We start from the raw sequence: 26029 nt of genomic DNA on the forward strand, positions 1-26029 counted from the left end.
TTTTTTTTATATACAAACATGTCAGAATCCCACATTTTTAGTGACAAAAATAAATATAAATTAGATCAGATCCCATTTTTTAGGAGAAAAATAAATATGGTTCATGTCATATCTTACTTTTTTAGAGACAAAACTGAATATGGATTAGATCGTTTGTTTAACTACAAATAAGATCTAATCTTTTTGTTTTTTAAAAAATGACCATATGTGGGGTGCGTGATAGATTTAAAGTAAAAAGTTATGAAAAATTTAAATTGGAATCAAATTTTATCGACTTGATTTTGTAAGAAACGTAAATTTACTACTTTAAAAGTGAAAGATGAAAAAAATTATTTAACAAAAAAACAAGGAATATTTTGAACGATTTTCCCCTACCAAAATGATCGAATTCTATGTTATTTTGGTATGTGTACTAGAAATTAGAAGTTTTGTGATTAATGAGGTCTCTATTGAGGTCCACATATTATAAGAGCAGAAAATTAACATAAAAGTTTCTTCATGCAACTAATCACGGAACCTCTTACCTTTATGACGTATGGAAAAATAACATTATTGATTATGAAGCTAGATGAATCATTTAGTAACTATCTATCAGAGATGCATTTAACCTTCTCTATCTCAACTCTCAATCAAGGTAAAAGAATTATTTGCCAACGGAAATTGAGCCATACCACTTGGAACTTAGATTTAGATCTCCCATCCTAAAATCCCTAAAAGAAAATGAAAAAAGAAAATATTCCTTGGCCTCCCTTTATTTTATTTCTTTAAATGGGCATGTTTGGATCCATTCTACTGCTTCTTTAAACTTGAATTAGAACTCAATATAAGATGCCTTTCATGGCTTATGATCTTCATAAAACAGCAAAATCCTTGATGTTTAACAGCACTGGTACATCGAGTCTTTCCCATTCTCAACATGAGGGTAATATCTATGATAACATATTCAATAATCACAATATCCACTTATTATTTGTAGAGTAGAATAATAGCAATTCCACAGACTGATAGATCACTCAGAACTTGACAACGACCTTGACACAGTCTGGGTGTTTCAGGTACTCAAATCCTTTGTTAATTTCATCCAATGTCACTTCATGTGTAATTAACTCATCCAGTGGAATTTCCTGCACAAACCATTAAAAATTTTGCTTAGTAACATAATATAATTTGGACCATAAAATAGAAGAAACCATAACATAATGTGGGCTGTGTAAGAAACTGTTGAGAAATGTTTCATTCTTAGAGCTTTTTTTTGGTCAATCGTCACTTTATCTATAGTATCCTACACTATCATAATCTAAGAGGGAGATCCAACTGAATTTAAGGGAGCCAGTGAGGACTGAACCACACCACCGGATGACGAATGTTCTACGACCCGTATGAATTTTTTAAGAAGCCACTTAATGTGGCAATTGGTGGACCCTTGCCTCCTACCCCACCAAACCTTAAATGGTTTAGTGGTGTGGTTCATTCTTAGAGCCTTCAATTAGCCTTTTTTGTCACATTGCCAGAGTCCCAACTAACAGAACATAATTGAGATCTTGAGTTATACATATTATACACTAAGTATGAAGATTACCTTGTTTGCACATTTCTCTAGTAGCAGTGGAAGATCTGACTTGGGTCTCACTCCGCCATAGACAGATCCTTTCAGTGTTCGACCACATATGAGTGGAATGTACTTGAAATCACCACTTGTCTCAAATCCAGCTCCAATAAGCACGGATGTTCCAAGTCCCTGATTATTTTTACATATAAAAGAAATCAGCAGAATCAATTTGTAGTGTTCAGTTTATGATTATAACCTGTTACATGAATTTCTACAAACTCACAATTTTTGAGGCTTCAATAGCTTCATTGAGCAAGTCTGGCACACCAGTGCACTCAAAACAGTAGTCCACTCCCAATCCTGCGGTAACTTCTTTAATCAGATCTGAAATTGATTTGTCAGAGCCCTTGGGATTTATGAACTCAGTTATCCCAAATGCCTCTCCCTTTTTACGTTTCATCTCATTTTTGTCTACTCCAATTATTCTAGACGCCCCTTGCATCCGAGCTCCTTCTGCCACCTACAATTTCGAAATGCAATCACCTAAACATCTAAAACTTTAATTATCTACACGAGCAAGTTTAGATTCTTGTATATAATTAGCTGTCCATGAAAAACAGTTTTTGCACGTAGTATTCATCTAAGTTCAGTCCTATAACTAAATATCGTATATTATTCAGTGTATAAAAGATTAATTCTTTAAGATTAGAAAACATTAGAGATTTTGCGAAATGCGCTTACGCCAAGCCCCACAGCACCAAGACCTAGTACAGCAACAGTTGAGCCCTTCTCAACGGTGATTTCTCTCCAGGTTGCACCGAAGCCTGTGGTGAACCCACAACAGAGGAAGCTAGCATGAGGAAGGGAGACCCTTGGATCAACCTTCACGGCATAGGGAGCCTCAATGACTATGTATTCAGACCAGGTGGAGCAGCTGAAATGGTGGTAAATAGCCTCTCCTCTAATTGACATTCTTGAAGTACCATCCAATAAAAGGCCACTGAAACCTAAAGGATACTTGTGGCATAAATTTGTCTTTCCTGATATGCAATTGAGGCATTCTCCACATTCACCCAAGTAGAGTGGCATCACTATATCCCCTTCTTTCAGGTTTGTAACATTTTCACCAACACTCTCCACCATGCTGCAATTTTTAGGCATGTGCAAAATGAAAATTCTTGATCATATTGATGACAGAAAAGCAATTCAAATGAAGATAAGGGAACACAATGAAGAAATTAGCCTCCAGAGATAATATTGGGACCCCTGCCAGCTTCTTAATGTAGCAAGTCAAAAACCAAAACATAAATGAAAATTGACATAGACTGATAGGGAACTATATTTGAATCTTTGATGAGACTTACCCAACTCCTTCATGTCCAGGAATTCGAGGGAATAAAGGCTGGAAAGCAAGAATCTTGAATCAGTAACTAAATTAAGGTTGTAAAATAATCTTGGATTATCAAAGAAAAAGTGGCAAAAGAATTGAATATGGAACACTAACAACTGGGAGGCCATGGCAACATAAGATATCAGTGTGGCACAAACTGGCACGAAGCATCTTGACCCTAACTTCTGATGCTTTTGGTGGATCCACTTGTATTTCTTCAATTTTGGGTGGCTCCCCTGATTTCCATACCACAGCAGCTACAACAACAACAAGATTGCAATGTTCATTTCAATTATAAGCATTGCACAAAAGGTTAGTCCAAAAGAAAATATTCTAGCCCCTTAGGACAATATGATCATGATTGCACAACCATGCTAATTATGATGAGTAGAAGATAAAAAAAGAAAACTAAAAATTAATTTGCTTTGCTCACTTGATTACCTTTGCATGTGATTACACTTGGGTTGCTCTTGGTCATGGTGGCCGGCAATAAGGTAGGAAACTGGGAATTGGTGGTTGAAGATTTGTGTTTGGCAGAATTGAAAGAGGTGTATATCTTGGCTCAGTGTTATGTTGTATATATAGCATTATCTGAAGATGCTAAATTCAGATTTATTGTTGGGATAATTTCAGAAACCTCCCCTAAGGTTTCTGACATTTACACTTACCTCCCTTGTGGTTTGAACAATTACACTGACCTCCCCTGAGGTTACTAATCCTTTACAAATTCAGTCCAAATGATTAAAATATTATTTTAGAGAGTGAAATTAGAATTTTGTACCTGATTTGTCCTTTGTGTCACATGTCCAATGAATGGCAAAGTATTACAAATTAATTAACAATTAATAAACTTTAACGAGCGTAGTTTATAGGCAAATACATATTATCTATTTAAAGTACCAACTCTTTACATAAATTTTATTTTCAAACGTTTACTTTATCACAAATATTTATTCTCAAATACAGATTTGTATTTACTCTCAAATATTTAATTTTTATTAAATACAAAACCTACCAGTTTTTCTTCCGTAGAAATATTAATATAACATTTTTTCAATTTCAGTTACAAATATTTATGTATTTAACATAAATTAAATGATTCAGAATAAAATACTCATAAAGAGCTAATACTTTACTCATGTAATGGATGAAAGCCATAAAAAATTAACATTTTATAGGCCATTTCTTTTTTTTTTTAATTTTAATTTATATTAAATAGATAACCTATCGATTTTCTTTTTACAAGAATATTATTGTAACACCTTTTAATTTTTAATTACAAATATTGATATATTTATTGTAAATTAAATATTTAAAAATAAAATACCTGTAAAGAGCCGGTACTTTAAATAAGTTATGCGTATTTGCCTATAAACTACACTCCTTACTTAAATCAATAAACTACACTCCTTAACTTAAATCAATAAACTATACTCCTTACTTTAAATAGTGTAGTTTATAGGCAAATACGTATATCCTATTTAAAGTATCGGCTCTTTACAGATATTTTATTTTCAAATATTTAATTTATGATAAATATATTAACATTTGTAATTAAAAATTAAAAAGTGTTAAAGTAATATTCTTGCAAAAAAAAATCAGTAGGTTATCTATTTAATATAAATTAAATATTTTTTAAAAAATAAATGGCCTCATAAACTATTAATTTTTTATGACTTTCATCCATTACATGAGTAAAGTATTGGTTCTTTATAGATATTTTATCCTGAATCATTTAATTTATGTTAAATACATAAATATTTATAACTAAAATTGAAAAAGTGTTATATTAATATTTCTACGGAAAAAAAGCTGGTAGGTTTTGTGTTTAATAAAAATTAAATATTTGAGAGTAAATACAAATCTGTATTTGAGAATAAATATTTGTGATAAAGTAAATGTTTGAAAGTAAAATACATGTAAAGAGCTGGTACTTTAAATAGGCAGTATGTATTTGCCTATAAACTACGCTCGTTAAAGTTTATTAATTGTTAATTAATTTGTAATACTTTGCCATTTATTGGACATGTGGCACAAAGGACAAATCAGGTACAAAATTCTAATTTCACTCTCTAAAATAATATTTTAATCATTTGGACTGAATTTGTAACGGATTAGTAACTTCAGGGGAGGTCAGTGTAATTATTCAAACCACAGGGGAGGTAAGTGTAAATGTCAGAAACCTCAGGGGAGGTTTCTGAAATTATCCCTTTATTGTTTTGTGGCTCAGAAGTGACAAGACGACTAAAAAGCTCATGGGCCATGCGAGGACTCCCTACAAGTTTTTTACTGACTATAATATGGTAGTGCACTGCCCTCGTGCTCCATGGCCTCCATTTCTTAAGATTTGATCTTTGACATTGACCATTCACCATTGGAGTTGGGGGCCATTCCTCAATTATACAGAACAGTTGCAGAAGTGCAAGATCTGAAAGGCCAAAGGACAAATTGTTTATGCATGGACGACCATCTAAGTCTAACAGTAGATGAATACGTGGTTTCCAAATTCTGGAAATTTTTTAGTCAATGTACAAATATCCGGATCAGATATATCAGTAGGTTCTGAAATGTTGAAAAATAGTAGAAAATATAAAATTTTGACTTACACAAGGAAAAAAAGGGTGCACAATTTTGGTTGAAACTATCCAAAATATTCTCAAAAGGGGCCACATTATTACTCCCTATCATTTATCACAAAAAAATAAAAGAAAGAAAGAAAAGCCCCTCACATTATCTATTTCTAGAATTTTAAGGTGTGTTTGGATTGCAATTTTTCTTTGAAAAATTACTACGTTTTCCGTAGACACATTTTCCAATCACCTTTTTATTTTACATATATTAAATCGCTACAATAATTTTTTTACAAAAAGTCCAGAAAAATGCAATCCAAACAAAGGTTTAAATATCTCGCATACAACATGAAACAACCTAGTCTAATGTTAGGGCAATGGCCCAAACTATGTAATTATTATTCCAAGTGATATGAAATTGTTCCGTTTCCAAAAAAAAAATAGCATGTGACAGGTGTCGAGCATGTGTAATAATAATTACCTACTCAAGAAAAATACAAATTTTATATATAGTGGTGAGTAGGGTCGAATCCATAGGAAATGGAGATAATTTATTTCTTTTAGAGTACAGAGATGGTGGATTTTTATAAAAATAACTAATTAACTAATTAAAAGCAACTTATGAAAATAAACAGGAATTAATCAACAATAGATACGACTCTAGCCAAAGGTGCAACTTTTCAGACACGATCCATTCAACTGATCATCGATGCAAAGATAATTCAATTACTTATTAATATATTAGTTATAGTTGTCATACACGCGATAAATAACCACTTTTCCTTACTTTTTCGATAGTCAAGATACGACCGTTAACTACTTCCCTAACTAAGAAATAACTCTAGGTACGACCGTAGGATTCAATTCCTCAATTGCATTAAGAATTAGAAAAGCGCAACCCTAACCAACAAACACGCTACGAGGGTTGTTTAAATTAGATCATACGTTTCCCTAACATCGGACCAATCAGGTTAGTCGCCACTGGTATTAACCAATTAAACAATTACGTATTTAACCGGTTAATTTGACAATAGATTATTAGGTTAATTCGAATATCGGGCCCTTGACATTCAAGTAACAAAATAATCATAAGAAGTTAAATCAGAAAACGTGTGAATACCAGTGAATAAAAAAATAAATAAAATTAATTCGATCTCACATATGTTTATAACCATGCCTTCAAGTTGGCCTTAGACTAGAAAAGGAAATTCACCAACTCTCTATTGAGAGTAATCCACGCAATTCCATTGAAGGAAATTGTATAAACGTTCAACAAAAGAAGAAAAACAAAGAAATGACAAGATGAAGAGAAAAGCCAAGCGGCTCTTCTTTCCCAGGCCAAAGAGTCCATTCAAATACTTATTCGGTTTCTATCAAGTCCTAATACTTCGGCCGTCCATTAGCCAACCAAAAATAGAATTCTAATTACAAAAGGAAACTGCTCCAACTAATGCTAGTTGTTCCCTAATAAAATATCTAAGAAAAATGGTAATTTCCTAATCTTCCGCCAGTAATTTATGTAGATTCCATCTTGAATTGAAAAACTCTTGAAAAATTACCTCTTTTATCACTTTTTGCTCCACCTTCTTATAATTAGCACCAAATACCAAATATAAGTAGAATCTATCAATTAATACAATATTGGCTTGAATAAAGGGGAAAATAATCATAAATTGAATGACATTTTCACACCCTATCAACGTGAAACATTTTGGCCCCTAAAATTATTTTTAGAATTTTACTTCTATGGTAGGAAAGATTGCAAATAGAGTCTAGGGCCAAAGTATACTAATTTGAGAATATGAGGGATCAAAATGTCTTATTTCAATCTAAGAAACTAAGGCACTATTTGTTCAGAATAGAAGGAAATTTTGTAAACCCTACACATGATGTTAAAAAATAATATACAACTATGGATCTCATAAATTTTTTTTTGGCCAATCTTGGCCTTTCATCTTCGAGGACATAATACCGTTGATACCTACAACTGTCCTTGCCTCTTATTCATTGTTTCGTGGAATATTTCTAAATTATGTAAGAGTATAATGAAAATTATATCTGCAATAAATTAGAAAGGTAGGATTTACTAGATACAGGATGGAGAGAGAATATGAGAGCAAGAAATGAACCTTGTCTTATAATTGTATTATTAATATATTTTTCGATCACCTTTTTATCTCACATACATCACATTAAAAAAGTATTACATTATTTTTTTCAAAAAATTGTACCAAATAATCTCCTATCAATCGTATAATTGTAATCTCATAGTATATTATTTTTCTCCTCCATATATATAAAAATGAATAGCACATTTCGGTGAAAAAGAACAGCACATCTCCGGGAACCCATCATTGTGATGATGGTGATTCATTTCCTCTGTGGCTTCCAAGTAGTGCTCCGGAGGTAGGACAACGAACTATGCTTTGAATCCAATTCTCAAACGGAAACAAACAAAAGAAAATGAAAATGAAAAAGGGCAACAATAATACCCAGAACTTTCTTTGTCGACTTGTAACTGTTAGACATTATATATCTCCATCATGTAATAATATCATTACATTTGTTACCCTATGCTTGGCTACATTGGAATGAGGATTTTGACACATGAATTTCATGGTGTCTTTGCTCAATAATGGACCAAAAGCTATAAAAATTTCAGAAGACGAGAGTATTGTAAGTATACTCGATGATTGTAAAAATTGAAGATTAATACTTAATGATTTCAATCATAAAATCAACAAATTTAAAATCCTGACAAACCTAAAATATACAAAAAAAAAAAAAAGAGAGAGAGATCATTTTAATATATTCAATTATGCCATCTTAATTTAACATAACAAATAAAAAAGGTTTTAAATCTTGTCCTTTTACTTCACGTTAACCTGCTTGATTTGTATTTTGTTTCATATTCAATCTACTTGATTAGTAATTTGAATTGAAAAATATATGTATTTCTATTTTTGATGCAAAATATTTATTGATTCACTTATCATATTTGATTTATTTATGGGACTTAGTTTTGGGATTTGGGCCGAATATGATTGCTCAGTTAACTGAATTAAGTAGTCTATGTCGTCCCTTCGAGGACATCCGATAAGGAGGGTTACGTCTACGGTGGAAAGTTCACTTTTCTGCCCACGGTAGAAGCAATGTAAGGAGGCCAGCTGTGTTCTGTGGGGACACACAAAGGCGGACAGATAAATGACGTACCGGGCACCGGAGAAAGCGGGTTGTGCTTGGATGAAATTATGCAATACATTTTAAAATTATAATAAAAGCCCTCTTAAAAATTTGTTCATCATCTAATACCTATTACTTATAAAATATTTTGTGAACACTCCAACCGAGATGCAGGTCCCAATGAAAAGTGAAGAGCGAAAAAGTGAATGTCAAAAAAACGTGAAAATAAAGGTACAGAAAGGTAGACGAAATTGTTGTAACAGAAAATAGGTGAAATTTTCAATATTATTTAGTAAATTTTGTACATGTCAAAATAAATATTGTGGTAGTTTTTATACTTTAATTGAGTTTAAAATTTGAAATAATTGAAGCATAAATATAAAAGAAAAAGTTGGGATATCAAACATGATTAAAATAAAGGAAGATGTGCAATTTTGGTCCCCTAACGTTTGGTCTATGAGTTAAACTATTTCCTGATATTTTGATCAAAATAAATATGGTCCCAAATTTTTTATTTTAGGCAAATTTAGGACAACTAATAGAAAACAATAATATCTAACAGTCAAAATCAAGTTAGAATTAGTCAAAAGTTTGACTTTATATTTTTTGGTCTCTAATATTTGAAAATATGTTCAATATGGTCCCTTATATTTTAAATAATTATATTTCAAATAAAATAAAATGTGAATTAGATTAAATGCATAAAAAGTGTGTTCTAAATCTCATTAAAATCCTTAAAAGTAATCCACATTGTCAAAACGTATCATTTAGCCTAAAGAGCATCTTTTCATTAAATTAATTACAAATCAATGATAACACATAAATCATATATAAAAGAAAATTTAGTGAAAAAAAGAGAATTTTAATTTGAGTGTATAGTAACTTTAATTGTAAACAATATAACACAAATTGTTGTATGACTTGTGTATATGAGTTTCAATCGGTTATGGTTAGGCATTGTGATTATAATAACAAGTAAATGTGATTACCAATATAAAGGACTCACATGAATTTTTAAAAAATTTCTTGCTATTTCTTCTTGTCTTTCTTTTATATTAAATCAAATATTTCAATAATACAATTTAATGTATTTATATTTATGCTCATCTTAAATTGATAATTTAAATAATTATAAAATATTTATTTCAATTGAAACTTAATTGACAACTAGTTGAAATACAAAAAAAAAAAAGAAAAAGAAAATATCATTCAATCAACTCAATGACATATAGTTGTTTATATTATAATAGAATATTTAATTAACTATTTTAATTTATCAAATATAAGTATTGGGTATTAGATGATGAATAAATTTTTAAGAGGACTTTTATTATGATTTTAAAATGTATTACGTTTTTCATCCAGACCCAACCGGCTTTCTCCAGTGGTGCTTGGATATCCTTCTTTGTGCGTCCCCACATAGCACAGTTGGCCTCCTTGCATTGCTTCTGCCTACTATGGGCGGAAAGGTGAACTTTCCACCGTAGACGTAACTCGATAAGGAGTATGTCGGCCAAAACTCGGGTACATTCCATCTTTTAAAATCAAATGACTCAAATTGTGTCATATCATTTCACTAAATGGTGTAACACAATTTGGGTCATTAGGTTTTTAAAAACCAAGTCTACCCAAGTACGAGTCATCTATGTCAATTTGAGACTAATTAAATTTAGGGAGTGGGTTGGAAGATAAAATCAGAGATATTGTAAGTAGGAGGTCATGAGTTCAAAACTTTCTATTTATAATAATAATAATAAGTGGTGCGTTTGATAAAAACTGAAATTTGAAATTTGAAATCTGAATACGTTAAGTTATTGAATTGTTAAGTATTGAAATCTTAACATTTGAGTGTATTCTACACTATGTGATATGTCAACAACTTATCGTTTTGAGTAAGGCCCTATTTGATAATCCAGTTTAGCACTTAAATTTAATGGATTCAGATCTTAATATATTCAGACTATTTGCTAACTAAAAATTGAACATCTAAATTAATTAAGTGGCATTGAATTTTCTAAACAAAACTTTCTCCCAAAATTAAGTGATAAACTATTCACTTATCACTGAATGTGACATGCACTCAAATGTATTAAATTTAATATTTAACAATTCAATAATTTAATGGATTTAGGATTTAGATTTCAGTTTTTAGACTTCAGTTTTCAGATTTCAATTTTATCAAACGCACCCCAAGTTAGTTTTGTTTAAATAATTCAGAATCATTTAATTAATTAAAAATATTGTATTTTTTTTGTTATCAAACAGGTCTAAACATATTAAAATCTAAACTCATTAAATTTAAGTATTGAGTTAGATTACTAAACAAGACCTATTAAGTTTAAGTACTGAATTGGATTACCAAACAAGATTTTAGAACTTTAATAATTATCTAAATTGAATTGCTTCTCCAATCTTTCTTTGATGTTGTATTTTTTGTTATCAAACACATCTAAATATATTAAGATCTAAATGCATTAAATTTAAGTGATAAATTAGGTTATCAAACAAGATCTATTAAGTTTAAATGATGAATTGAGTTATCAAACATGGTCTTAGAACTTTAATAATTATCCGAATTGAATTGCTTCTCCCATCTTTCTTTCTTTCTTTGACATTGTACTTTTTGGTTTTCAAACATTTCTAAACATATTAAAACTTAAACCCATTAAACTTAAGTGATGAATTTGGTTATTAAACAAGACTTACTAAGTTTAAGAGCTGAATTGGGTTATCAAAATCCGAATTGAATTACTTCTCCAATCTTTCTTTTTTTTCTTAGACATTGTATTTTGGTTATCAAACATGTTTAAACTTATTAAAATTTAAATCTATTAAACTTAAGTGATGAATTGGGTTATCAAATAGGATCTATTAAACTTAAGTGTTGAATTATGTTATCAAACAGACCTTAAAACTTTAATAGTTATCCGAATTGAATTGATTCACCAATCTTTCTTTTTTTGTTTTTAAATTTTTTCTGAACCACTTAATTAATTAAGACGTTGTATTTTTTTTTATCAAATACGTCCTTGTTTAATAATCCAACTTAGCATTTAAAGTTAATGGATTCAGATTTTAACATGTTTAAACGTGTTTGACAATGAAAAATTAAACATATGAATTAATTAAGTGGTACCGAGTTTTGTAGGCAAAATTTACTCCCAAAAATAAGTGATAAACTATTCATTTCTCACTTAATGTGATATACACTCAAATTGTAGCAGATTTAGTATTTAACAATTTAATAACTTAATAGATTCAGATTTCAGATTTCAGTTTTATCAAACGCACCCTAAGTGTTAAATTAGGTTATCAAATATAATTCATTAAATTTAAATGCTGAATTAGATTATCAAACAGATCTCTAAACTATACTCCATTCGTTCCATTTCTTTAGTTACGTTTGGGGAATCCAACTTTTTAACAATAGTGGTTTGATTGTGATGTTTGTGATTCTCTTTCCAATTTTACTCTCATAAATTTAAAATTTAAATTTGAATGGTAACATGCATATGATTAGAAAGAAGGGTTATATTGAAAAAATAGACTAAAAGATGCTTTGATTTTTTCAACATAACAAATGTTTTGGGATATCTCAAAAATGAAAAGTATGACACTTTCAATGAAATGGATGGAGTAATAATTATCCAAATTGAATTGCTTTTCTAATCTTTCCTCTTTTTTTTTTCCCAGCAGGGAAGGGATAGGGGGAATGGTAGGGAATTTGAATCCAATGCCTCTAGTACAGGGGATTTGATTGCAAAATTCTCCAATCAAAGCGGCTTGTTCCATCAAGATGAAGAGGAGGAGTTGGAGACCATCCATTTCTTATGCTGGGAGGTATTTCTTAGCATTTCTGTCCAAGTCGACTTCCTCTTTAGTTGCCCTTTCTTCTTGTTAATTAATACCCAAACAAAACCACACCAATATCATAAAGGAAATTCCTAAGTTGCCCTTCTCCATTTCCCACGGTGGCTGTGCAACACAAATAAGGCAACTGGTATATGAATTATTGAGCAGTGCATATATTTTCTGAAATCAAACTAAAAATTTGAATGATAGAATGAAGGGCTAAAAAAAGAAAGGAAAGAAAACAACCAACTGAAATTAGCCCTCAAACAGATTAGTTCAAACAAGTGAAATTCTAGATTCAACATAACTTTCCTATTGAAATATTTTCCTTGCCATATTTGTTATCTTTTCGGCCAGTTGTCTATTCCCTACTGGATTTTTTTGTATAAATAACTGACAAAAAAAATGAACTAACTGCTTAAAACTTCATAACTACATTGGCCAACGAGTTCCATTTTAACCAAACAAGATTGACTAGAAAGGTTCTGACTAAAAGATATACAAACTTAAACCTCCCGTCTCCGAACTTGCTTTTATCAGTAATCTCTTTTGAACTCTGAAGTATCTCTAGGATTTCATGAAATCTGGAAAAGGAATTAATGGGAAAATTCTGATTGAAGGAAGTAGCTGAAAAAGTTTCAACAGCTTAGGAATGTAAGGATAAAACTCAATATATGTGCACAAAAGTCCCATCAATCGAACAAGATCAGAAAGGTGCTGAAGAGTTCAACAGAAATGCAAAACAGGACGAAGAAGTTTGATGATCATTGACAGTTTTGCTTCTGTTGAATTAACAACCTTTTATTACTACACAAATTGAAACAAGCTCGAACTCCAGACTTTGGCTTTACATCAGTAACCTTTACATCAGTAACTCGCTTCTGAAGTATCTTCAGTGCTTTGGCTCTTTAAACTGAAATCTCTAAATGTTGTAGAATAGTTTACTCATCATGCATTAGAATCTCAACATTCCTGCAGCTAATTTTACATATTTGAGGCAGCTTTGGTATCTGACAATTATGGGGAATGATTTCTTGAGCATTTTGTGGATTGAAGCTCTGGAAACATTTCAGGTAGTGCAGGGCCATCCAGCAATGATGAAACATGATCAGCTAAGAATCGGTATGAAGAACTTGGAGGATGAGGATTGTTGGTTGAAGATAGCTTCACTCCACCTGGCCCGTAGGATTAGAGAAACAGAATAACACTCATCCGCAAAATATCCAAGGAAACTGTTCATGCAACTTACCAAGGTAAAAACATTTTACTGTTCACTAGAATTCTCTCATCAGATTCAACCATGAGCATCATTTCCTCAAACTGTTGTTTACATAAATTATTCAGCTTGTGGATGAACTCTACCAGGTAGCTCTACAAAACGACTTAATTAAATTTATACTGTTGACGCGAGCAATTTAAGGAGCAAAATCTGCTGTCAAATTTGGCAGATTATGTAAATATTTCGTTTCCTTATTTGTAATTAATTGTCTTATGTTTAGGCTGTAATATAGGATCTTGATGTACCCCAATTAGTATATATATAGGCTGTAATAGCTTAAAAATATATAAAAAATATGAGAACGATTCTCCATCATCTTTTCTACATGGTATCAGAGCAATACCTAACGTAGAAACATATTTTTTTTTACTCTGTAACTATGAATGAAACAAACCCCTCCTCTTCTATTATTCCCCATGAATCTCGAATCACTGTCCAAGACAATACTCCTTTTCCATCTGGAATCATCTTAGATGATATGAATTTTCCGTTATGGTCACAGCTTATGGAGATGCGTATTGGAGCTCAAAACAAATCTGGATTCCTTACAGGGACAACTCTGAAACCTGCTGCAGATGACAAGCAATTGGAAGCCTGGCTTATTGATAATAACCGGGTTAAGAGTTGGCTTATTGACTCTATGAGTCCACTCTTGATGCAGCGATTCATCCGTCTTCAAACCGCCAAAGAAATATGGGAAGCAGTTGCAAAGACGTTCTATGACGGCTCGGATGAAACACAACTCTTTGAACTGAATCGGAAATCATTTACTACTCATCAAAGTGGTAGACCCTTATCTGTATACTACAATGAACTGATTGGCATATTTCAGGAAATTGATGCTCGTGTTCAAACACAAGAAAATAATGCTGCTGTAATCATATCGCTGCACAAACATATGACTCGACTTCGAGTTCATATTTTTTTGACTAGCCTTGACCTAGAATTCAATCAAGCTCGAAGTGAAATTTTGAGAAAAGATTCACCTCTGGATCTTGAGTCATGCTATGCATATGTTCGCAAGGATCACAACCAGAGACAAACTATAGAGGAGCCTAAAGTTCAATCAGATGGCATGGTTCACTTGACTGCCCGCACACGCCCTGCAAATGCCCAACAAACTAAAGGAAAAAAATCTGGCACTAAAGGAAACAACTATACTTGCACTCATTGTGGTGAAGAGGGACATTCCCAACAACGGTGCTATGAAATTATTGGGTATCCTGAATGGTGGGATATTACAAAGAAACCTCGAAAGAAAATTGGACAAGCTGTCGTTACTACCACAACAGATGAGGAAGTGATTGCATCTACTTCAAACACAGCTTCAGCACATGTTGCCAAGGCTGGTAATCCAGGTCTGCCCAAAACTAATCTTACTATGAATGATACATGGATTATTGATACAGGTGCTACTGACCACATGACAAACGATTCTACCCATCTTTCCTCTATTCATTCTTCAACTCAACCTCACATACTCACTGCTAATGGAGGAGTTGCACCCATTACTGGCGAAGGATTAGTACATGTGTCAAATTCCATTAATCTTGATACTGTGCTTGTAGTCCCTTCTCTTTCGTCCAAACTTTTATCTGTTAGCAAAATCACAAAAGCCTTGAATTGTACTGTACGTTTTTGGCCTGATAAATGTCTTTTTCAGGACATTGCAACACAACGGACTCTTGGCTATGGTATTAGACATGGGAATTTGTACTATCTTGATTTGGTCACTACAAACAATCAGATACCTGGTCAAGCAAATAAGATCGAAGGGAGTCAAGGAAACAAAGATATGGCATGGTTGTGGCACCATCGTCTTGGTCATCTATCACTTAATTATCTTCGCAAATTGAAACCAAGTTTGTTTTTACATACAAATTCTAAGTTTCATTGTGACATTTGTGAAATGGCAAAGAGCCATCGAATTCCTTATCTACCTAGTTATAATAAGAGTACTACACCTTTTATGACTATCCACTCTGATGTTTGGGGACCTGCTCAAGTTCCTTCTTTGTCTGGTGCTCGTTATTTTGTGACATTTATTGATGAGTGTACTCGTATGAGTTGGATCTCACTCCTAAGAAACAAGGGAGATGTTTGTTCTGTTTTTCAGGATCTATATAAAATGGTGACTTCTCAGTATCAATGTCGAATTCAAGTTCTTCAATCTGATAATGGTGGGGAGTATATAAATTCTGATCTAGAGTTTTTTTGTCAAGAAAATGGCATTCGACACCAAACCTCATGTACTGGTACACCGCAACAAAATGGTTTGGCAGAACGAAAGAATCGCCAAATACTTGAGGTTGTTCGCGCATCCTTGTTTGGAATGAACATGCCTCGAGAGTATTGGGGCGAAGCTGTTCGCTCTGCTGCATACCTTATCAATCGGACTCCATCACGAGTCATTGATTTCAAAACTCCATATCAAAAACTCCATGAACTTGTCCAAGCACCAATTGGTTCAAATCTGGAACCACGTGTGTTTGGTTGTACTGCATATGTCCACCAGGTTACAGGCAAGCTAGATCCACGTGCTATCCGCTGCATATTTGTTGGATACGCAGATTTCAAAAAAGGATATCGGTGCTATGATCCTAATAAAAACAAAATGTATGTAACTCGAGATGTTATATTCCACGAAGATCTTCCTTTTTTCGGTGGTCATGAGTGCTCTCTTCAGGGGGAGACAACACTTGATTTAGGTGAAGACAACACTCATGAGGTTTTTCAGGAACAAGCACAAATTGAAACTGAACCAGATGTTGATTTGTTGAATAATACACATCCTGAGATTGTTGGTGGCTCTCATGAGAATCAAGATAGTACAATTTTCCAAGGCACACCAACAGCCATAGAAACTCCGAATGTGTCTCCTCAGGTAACATCATTACCTTCATCCCCTGTAATACATGAGTCAAGTCCTCTTAAAGCTGAACCAAGATATCCAATTAGGATAACAGAGGGATTCCAAAAAATCAGTATGACGCTGATTTTAAAGCTAAGACTAAATATCCCATTAACAATTATACCTCTTCTCATCGTTTGTCAAAATCTCATGCACTTGTTGTAACTCAATTATCCCCTGTATCTATTCCAAGTAATGTGCAGGAAGCATTGATGGATTCAAAATGGAAGAAAGCTATGAATGATGAAATGGAAACCTTGCAGAAAAATCATACATGGGAGCTTGTATCGCTGTCCGGTGGGAAAAGAACAGTAGGATGCAGGTGAATTTTTACAGTTAAACTCAATCCCAATGGAGTCATAGACCGGTACAAGGCAAGACTTGTTGCTAAAGGGTATACGCAGAAGTACGGAATTGATTATGGGGATACATTTGCTCCTGTAGCAAAAATAAATACCATACGAGTACTTATTTCCATAGCAGCTAATCAAGAATGACCACTGCGACAGTTTGACGTTAAAAATGCTTTTCTCAATGGAACTCTGAATGAAGAAATATACATGAATCCTCCTCCGGGCATAAACTGTGGTGGCAAAGTATGCAAGCTAAGAAGGGCCTTATACGGATTGAAGCAATCCCCTCGAGTATGGTTTGGATGGCTCTCAACTTTCATGATGAAGAATGGATATAAACAAAGTGATGCAGATCATACACTTTTCATCAAGCAAGTTTTTAAAAAGGTGACTGCTCTTATTGTGTATGTTGATGATATGGTTGTCACAGGAAATGACTCAAATGAGATAGCTGCCCTCCAAAAAAGCCTTGCGACTGAGTTTGAACTTAAAGATCTTGGGCACCTGAAATATTTCTTAGGCATTGAAGTTGCAAGATCGAGCAACGGAATCTCTCTTTGCCAACGAAAGTATGTGCTGGATTTACTAGCAGAAACTGGTATGCTGGACTGTAAACCCATTGAAACCCCTATTGAGATGAATCACAAGTTAGCCATTCAACAAGACCAAACTCCAACCAATAAGGAGAGGTACCAAAGATTAGTTGGGAGACTAATATACTTATCGCATACGCGTCCTGACATTGCATATGCTGTGAGCATTGTAAGTCAATTCATGCATGCACCAAGTGAAGATCATATAGAGGCTGTTTACCGGATCTTGCGATACCTAAAATCTTCTCCAGGAAAAGGATTATTTTTTACTAAAAAGGGAGATCTAGAAATCAAAGGGTATACAGATACAGATTGGGCTGGAAGTCAAACTGATCGAAAGTCTACATCAGGGTATTTCACATTTGTTGGAAGCAATCTGGTAACATGGCAAAGCAAGAAACAAAAGGTTGTAGCAAGATCAAGTGCAGAGACAGAATTTCGTGGAATGGCACAAGGTATCTGTGAATTGCTATGGATAAAACGCATTGTACAAGATCTCGGTATATGTCTGTCAAAACCTATGATGTTATTATGTGATAACAAGGCGTCCATAGCAATTGCAAATAATCCTGTTCAGCATGACAGAACCAAACATGTGGAAGTTGATCGACACTTCATCAAAGATCATCTTGACAAGGGTACAATTAGTCTTCCGTTTGTCACATCAAAAGATCAATTAGCAGATGTTCTAACAAAGGCTGTATCTGGAAACGAATTTCAAAGCTCACTTAACAAGTTGGGAATGATAGACATATATTCACCAACTTGAGGGGGAGTGTTGACGCGAGCAATTTAAGGAGCAAAATTTGCCGTCAAATTTGGCAGATTGTGTAAATATTTCGTTTCCTTATTTGTAATTAATTGTCTTATGTTTAGGCTGTAATATAGGATCTTGATGTACCCCAATTAGTATATATATAGGCTGTAATAGCTTAAAAATATATAAAAAATATGAGAACGATTCTCCATCATCTTTTCTACATATACTTCGTCTCATGTTTCTTGAATGGAAAATGATCGGGTGAAATCATTGAAACGACAGCATCTCGGATTTTAATAGGTGGATACAAAATATTCCAATTTGGTTTACCTTCCACAAAAGGACATTTGGAAAGAGAGAAGGACCATGCTGGAAATTAAAAATCTCATAATAAAACACATTTATCTCAACTTCTGAAAGTATATGGCTTCTGATTTGAGAAGAAAACCTTCCATAAATGAATGTCCTAAGTACTCGAGACAGTGGGAGACAAGAACACCGAATGGTTGAAAAAACCAATTTCATTTAATCTTCAAATTTGTTGGTAATAAGTAATAATGATTAAATTGCTTACCTCTGTTTCCCATGGTGCCCGTACAAGACAAGCAGGCATTTGGAACATGAATTATTGTGCAGTGCATGTATGTTGAAAAAAAAAAGTATTTCTGACATCGAATTTAAAAAAGTAATTGATAGACTGAAGGAAAAAAGTACCTAGATCATAAATTTAGAGCACTCAGACTGGTTAGTATGAAGAGATGAAATTTTAGATTCAACATAAGTTTCACTTTGAATATTGTTCTTTGTCGTGCTTCTTGTCTGTTCCCTAACAGATGTAATTGACTGACTGTATCACACAAATAACTAAAATGGAACTAAGTGCTGAAAACTTCATAAGTTTGCTTACTGGTGGGTGAAGAATACAGCAACACTTCATCCTCAGATAGATGGCAATCTCAGAGATAAATCTTGTTATTGATAATGATCTTGAGCCCCTTCATGCATTCATTACCAATCCTTTTAACTGACTCTTCTGTAGTTAGCCCACAGGATTGCACTTCAATCATTTGCAATGTATTAATATCTGCAAAAGCTAGTGGAACTTCCTCAAGGTCCTTACAGTTTTGCAGGTGTAGTTGCTGGAGATTGGGAAGGTGATCACTTGATGCATTCCACTGGACAATCTTCAGACTGTCTAATTTCAAGTACTTGAGTCCAAGGAACTCCCCTTCCCTCATATCCCACCTTGGACCCTCAAATGCTCTGGAAAGTAATTTGAGGACTTCAAGGTTTGGTAGTTTTCCAATAGCTGAAATATGAGTCCACGGTAGGCGAAAACTTGATAAAGTCAACTTCTTCGAGTTCCAGGGGAGATTAAGTTCACCATGATTAAGTGCCCGACCAACATAAAGTATCTTCAGTGACTCCAGATGAATTAGAAGGTCTAACACCGGAAACCTGTTGTAATTTGTATAAGCATCCCATGATTCCAGATATATGCATTCAAATTTGCGGAGGTTGGGCATCCTCCTCAATATCATCTTTGCAGCTTTCCCGCGAGCAATTGATGGCAAGGAAAAGGAGACTAAGTTCACCAACTTCAACGAATTTCCAGGCTTGTCATCTTGAAAGTTGAAATCAACATGAGTATTCACATGAATGTGCCTTAACCTCTCCATGGACCATATCGAATCTGGCAATACAACCTTACCTTTCAACCCCTTCACAATGAAAGTTTCTAATTTCCGGAGATTGGATATTGATGGTGGGATGAAGTCTATATCCCCACTAACAGCTAAATATCTCAACTGAACCAATAGTTCAATTCCAGGGGAAAAGGATATGCCCATGTTGAATGCATTCCAAATCCAATACCCTGAGAAGTTTGAAGTGGCGAGGGATGAATGAGATGTCATAGGGACGTCTAGGATATGGATCAACAGTGGCAAAGAATAGCAGAGAACGGGTGCATGGGCCAGAAGGGTTAGACATAACAAAATGCTTTCTATTTAGACAAATGCAAATTCGATGTCTCTCAAATGTTACAGGCTTTGAAGGATAATGGTCAATAAAATCAGCTCCACAGTCTAATTCATCAAAAGAGGTGAATGGTTCATCATAACCAGTGATTACCTGAAAAAAGTTCTCTTCTTTGGCTTTTAACAAGCAGAAATCATGTATCATGTCATGAAGACGACATGATTTGACCCTTCATTTTGGTCCTTTTTTGGCAACTGCAACCAGGCTTCTACCAATTAAGTCTGTCAAATAATTCTCAGCAAGATTTTCTAAGCTACATACAACAGTTTGCCTTATGAAACCTTCTGCTATCCATAGCCTTATCAGTTTGCTTACTGGAATATCTTCATCCTCCAGAAATGACCCAAAGTAAAGTAAGCATGCTTTTAGATAATCAGGTAAATGCATGTAGCTCAACTGTAAGATATCCATGCACCGGGTTTGTGGATCATCAATTAACCGCGCGCTTAAACATTCTGCAATGCTTTTCCAAGAAGCCTGTTGCTTTTCTATTCTTTCTAACAAACTAGCTATTGCAACAATCGAAAAAGGTAATCCACGACAGTTTTAGCAATTTCCATTCCAGCTTTCGACAGTTCACTGGGACAGCCTCCATGGAATATTTTCAGTTGCAACAACTCCCAACTTTCATCATCAGAGAGCAGACGAAGACTATGAGGATAACATTCAAGTTTAATTTCCAAGACCACATCACGAAGGCGACTCGTGATCAAAATTCTGCTTCCAGTTTTTTCATTTGGAAATGATTGTTTCAAAGCATTCCAAACGTGAGTGTCCCACATGTCACCCATAACTATCAAGTACCTCTTTCTCATCAAGTGCTGGCGCAACTTCAAGTCCATATCCTCATCAGCCGTTTGATATACATCATCAGTAAGTTCACCACTGTTGCTTAAAATGTCAACTAGTAACTCCCTCTTTGCATGTTCTTGCGAAACGGAACACCATCCACGAGCATGGAAGTGAAGTGTAACTCTGGGATCGTGTCAGGGTATCAGGCCAATTATTTGAAAAGAAAATATCAACAATTTAATAGAAAACAATATTTAGCATGAACGATGAACAACATACAAGAATTAACGTGATTCGGCTTAATCACCAAGCCTACATCCACGGAGAGAAAAACTTGTTCTTACTATGAGAAAAACACCACAAGATTACAACTTGATTCCCAAGCCCCAACTCTTGTATAACCCTCTCACCCACTAAGAACTCTCTCACTCCGTTCTTGTGTGTCTTTGTAGTATGCCAATCTACCTATTTATAGAGAATATTACTGTCAAAAAAATTAAATAACAATTGGAAACCAATACTATTTCCTAAACTCATATAGAGTAGAAAATAGTATCTAGCTAAATAGGAATTTACTTGACTACTATTTCAAGTAACTAAATCCAATTAGGAAACTAGTTACTTCCCACACCAAATAGGAATCTTGACTAAAAGAAATTAAGTCAATTTCCTAACAAATCTCCACCTTGGCGAATATTTCTTTTAACAAACACAGCAAACCATCCAAAAAAAACTCCATTTGCCTTTTTCCACCAAGTACCTTGGTGTCTAGCTACACACCCGAATCAATATGGTCTTCTTTTCACTTGATTCAATCGACAAATGAACGTGTATAGCTAAACGAGTCCAACATCTAGTTGACTCGCGAGAGGGGCCTCAATTCACCCTCTCCCATAGCAGGATTTTTCCTCTCACCACCATTTGTAATTTGAGAGCATTCTTGGATCCCCTTCCGCTCCCAATCCATTGAGGTATTCAAATGGTAGAAATTACCATACTTCTTCCCCATCAACAAGACCGTCTCGCCATGTGTGATTTTCAAGACTCCACCTGCAGCGGAAAAATGGTAACCCTCGGAGTGTAACTGGCTCAAAGAAATTAGATTCTTTCGTAACTTTGAGACATAAGCCACACCACCTAAAGAACGAATCTCTCCATTCAATATTTTGATTTTCACCACTCCAACACCTTTGACTTGACAAGTAGATCCATCACCAAAGGACATAAAACCTGCCTTCTTTCTTTGGAGAGTATCAAAATAGTTTAACCTGGAGCAAATATGTGAAACACATCCAGAATCTAAAATCCAACCATCACGAGAAGAAGTATTATTACCTTTGGAGATTGTGAGAATATCTCCACCCAATGCATATCCAGCAACATTATCATAGTCATTCTCATCATTTTTCTTTCGATGAGGGCAATATCTTTTGATATGGTCAAACTCATGACAACCAAAACACTGGATTCCACCCTTTCTCTTGGCTTTTGAACCACCTGCCTTAGATTCAACGCCAAATTATTTTCCTCTTTTATTCTCACATCGAGCAATTAACGCAGCTTCTTGTGTCACATCCTGGTTTGCCTTCCTTTGTTTTTCATGATCCAACAAAGAAGACTGCACATTCTCGAACTCTAAAGTGTCCTTCCCATACAACAGGGTTGTCACGACACTTTCGTAAGAATCAGAGACTGAGGTAAGAAGTAAAAGGGCCTTATCTTCTTCCTCAATATCTACGCTAACCTTTTGGAGTTGATCCAAAATTCCGTTGAACGTATTCATGTGATCCATGAGGCTGCCACCCTCCACCATCTTTAGTGCATAAAGTTGCCGCTTTAGATGCAACTTATTGGATAAACTTTTAGCCAGATAAAGCTTTTCCAATTTTTTCCAGAGGTCTGCTGCAAATTCTTCCTCATCTATCCCATTATTTATGATGTTGTCCGCCACATAGAGCCGAATCGTACTCGCACACCTTGCGTCCAACTCTTCAAACTCATCATCATTCATGCTCTCTGGTTTCTTGTTCTTTCCACTCAACGCTTTTGCCAAACCTTGTTGAACTAGAACATCTTTCACTCTTCTTTGCCAAAGAGTGAAACTTGTAGTTCCATTAAACGGTTGAATTGGAAACTGTATAGTTCCAAACTACATGGTATACCACCACCTACTCAATTTTAAATAATTAACCAAAACTCCAACGGAGCTCTGATACCACTTGTTAGGGTATCAGGCCAATTATTTGAAAGAGAAAAAACTAACAATTTAATGGAAAACAATATCTAGCATGAACGATGAACAACATACAAGAACTAACGTGGTTCGGCTTAATCACCAAGCCTACATCCACGGAGAGAAAAACTTGTTCTTACTATGAGAAAAACACCACAAGATTACAACTTGATTCCTAAGCCCCAACTCTTGTATAACCCTCTCACCCACTAAGAATTCTCTCACTCCTTTCTTGTGTGTCTTTGTAGTATGCCAATCTGCCTATTTATAGAGAACATTACTGCCAAAAAAACTAAATAACAATTGAAAACCAATACTATTTCCTAAACTCATATAGAGTAGAAAATAGTATCTAGCTAAATAGAAATTTACTTGACTACTACTTCAAGTAACTAAGTCCAATTAAGAAACTAGTTACTTCCAACACCAAATAGGAATCTTGACTAAAAGAAATTAAGCCAATTTTCTAACAGATCGTTGTACAATTTCTTGGCTAGGGTAGTCTTACCGATACCTGGCATGCCAACAATGGAGACAATATCTCGCTGTGGGGATTCTCTGGTCAGTTGATAAATTAAAGTCTCTTCCTCATCTCTGAGAGATACCACCTGCTCACAAGTTCCAGCTTCTGCCATGCTGACTGGTGATTTCATATGGCTAGAATTCTGGGAGACAATGTGGTCTCTGGCATCAGAAGTCTTCTCCTCATAAATTTTAGTGGTCTGCATCTTAATGAGTCTAATCTCTTCGAGAACCTCATCAAGCCACAATACATGCTGCCAATGGCTACCAATTCCAACCTCAATCGTGTCAATGATAAATTCAGCCTCATATGCCGCATTTGTAACATCTGTAACGAGATCCCTTTGGTCTAGATGCACATTGTCCAGCTTATTGAGGAAAGATCTCAAAAACTCCAAATTGGATAAAATATTTTCAATATGATGCTTCACCAGTGCAATAGATTCTGGGTCATGTTTGAGAAGCTCCTGTAGATTTACTAAGAGATAATCAACAAGCCCAATCCATCAGTCTTGGCGAAATTATGCCTTGGATACTGGGGGCAGCACCCTCTAAGTTTTGACTTGATCATTGCCATCCCTTGTACCACATCAGAAAAGCAAGGATTCATTTTCTCATCCTTCTCCTCTGTTTTTTTGTTGACAAGAAATGAGTAACAGAAAGATATAATTCTCCTAGCATTTGCTTTGACTTGTGTGAAGATCAATTCAACATTCTCATTCATTTTCTCTGGCTGATTAGTGACAAAAGCTGAACACAACCTAAGCCCCTCGAGTAGCATTTCAATTTGATCTTTCTCAAGGCTCATCAAACTTGGATCACTATTCAGTAATTCCATATAAGATGATTCTACTTTGAATAGCAAAATCTTTAGGAGCAACATAAATAGCGAAATCATTACCTTGTCTTCTGTAATCTTCTTGTCACGAAAGGATTGTTCAAGAGATACTACCTCTTTGGCCACTTCTTCGATGAGCACAGATGTAGGTTCTGGTTTGCCATGTTCTATCGCCTCCTCGGGTTGATCTTTGGAAGATATTCTGAGGCCCTGCACAATCTCGTCAAGGTCTTCAGCTCGGCTCTCTGAAGAAATTGTGCAATTTTTCAGTTGCTGCTTGAGGAAAACCTCTGCCTTGAGAAGAGAAATCTTTGTATGCAACTTGGGAGCTGAAAGACTACCAAGCTGCATACGCCTAGAGAAAGATGCTACTAGGATAAGCACAGCTTTAATTTCTTCCGAAATGCTTTGCCCATCCGGACTTGATTTATCTAGTTCATTGATGACAAAGATTACAAGTTGTTTTAGCTCACCTGAAAGATGATTGGGCTCTCCAACATTGAGGAGACTCCGGAGAAAAGAAATTGCCAAACCATCAGCCAGGTTGCGGTTAATTCTGATGAGTGCTTTCAAGAAGTTGAGATTCAGCTCTAGGATCTCTGGAGTAGTCGGATGAATCTCACACTGCAGATCCAGAAGTTGGATAATCTTACTTTTGGCCAGGGTTGGGTCCCCCTTTCTGTTGATCCAGTAATGAAAAGACTTATTTGCAATGCGTACAGCAAGTGATGCAATATGAGTGTTGAAGCTGGAAATCATTTGATCACTAGGGACGTCAGAGTTCAGCTGACGGAGTGCATCCTTTAAGAAACTTATGAGAGGCAATAAAAGGTCATTTCTGAAGGCCATGATTTGTGCTCTTTGATCATCATCAACTTTCTGATCACCACCCTCGCGTTCAGCTGAAATCTCTTTCAGAATCTCCGAGACAGATACCAGAAACTCGCTGCAAAAGGAATGAGAAAGCAAGGGAAGCTTCTACTCCAATGAGCAGTGCGATAGAAGGTTGAGAGCTTGTCCAATTTCTTGCTTGCAAAGATCAATCTTCCTTTCCCAGTCACGAAACACGTCAATAGTTTCCAGAAGCAAACTCTTTCGTGAAACAAATTTGTCATCGCAAACAATTTCAATCTTCTTGATTATCTCACTGCAAGCTGCCTTAAT

The 26029-nt window shown here is 34.7% G+C and overlaps 1 protein-coding gene across 1 annotated transcript; it reads right to left on the reverse strand.

The window, feature by feature from the left end:
• Positions 1-818: 818 nt before the first annotated feature.
• On the reverse strand, positions 819-3512 carry LOC113704291 (8-hydroxygeraniol oxidoreductase). The gene is made up of 7 exons (XM_027226097.2): positions 3381-3512; positions 3054-3196; positions 2914-2951; positions 2291-2693; positions 1833-2069; positions 1580-1738; positions 819-1124 (listed from the first exon to the last, which is right to left on the reverse strand). Exons 1-7 carry the CDS (start codon positions 3415-3417, stop codon positions 1014-1016), a joined length of 1128 nt encoding a protein of 375 aa, XP_027081898.1. The 5' UTR covers positions 3418-3512; the 3' UTR covers positions 819-1013.
• Between the last annotated feature and the right edge of the window lie 22517 nt (positions 3513-26029).

This window comes from Coffea arabica, chromosome 8e (genome assembly GCF_036785885.1).
Source record: "Coffea arabica cultivar ET-39 chromosome 8e, Coffea Arabica ET-39 HiFi, whole genome shotgun sequence".
NCBI lineage: Eukaryota > Viridiplantae > Streptophyta > Magnoliopsida > Gentianales > Rubiaceae > Coffea > Coffea arabica.

What these genes read in the sequence shown, in the direction of transcription:
- LOC113704291 (XM_027226097.2), bottom strand. Translation starts at nt 3,417, where the DNA reads ATGACCAAGAGCAACCCAAGTGTAATCACATGCAAAG. An exon ending in TTGGTGCTGTGGGGCTTGGC is followed by an intron (nt 2,070 to 2,290) that starts GTAAGCGCATTT and finishes TCGAAATTGTAG; the next exon opens with GTGGCAGAAGGAGCTCGGAT. An exon ending in CTATTGAAGCCTCAAAAATT is followed by an intron (nt 1,739 to 1,832) that starts GTGAGTTTGTAG and finishes AAAAATAATCAG; the next exon opens with GGACTTGGAACATCCGTGCT.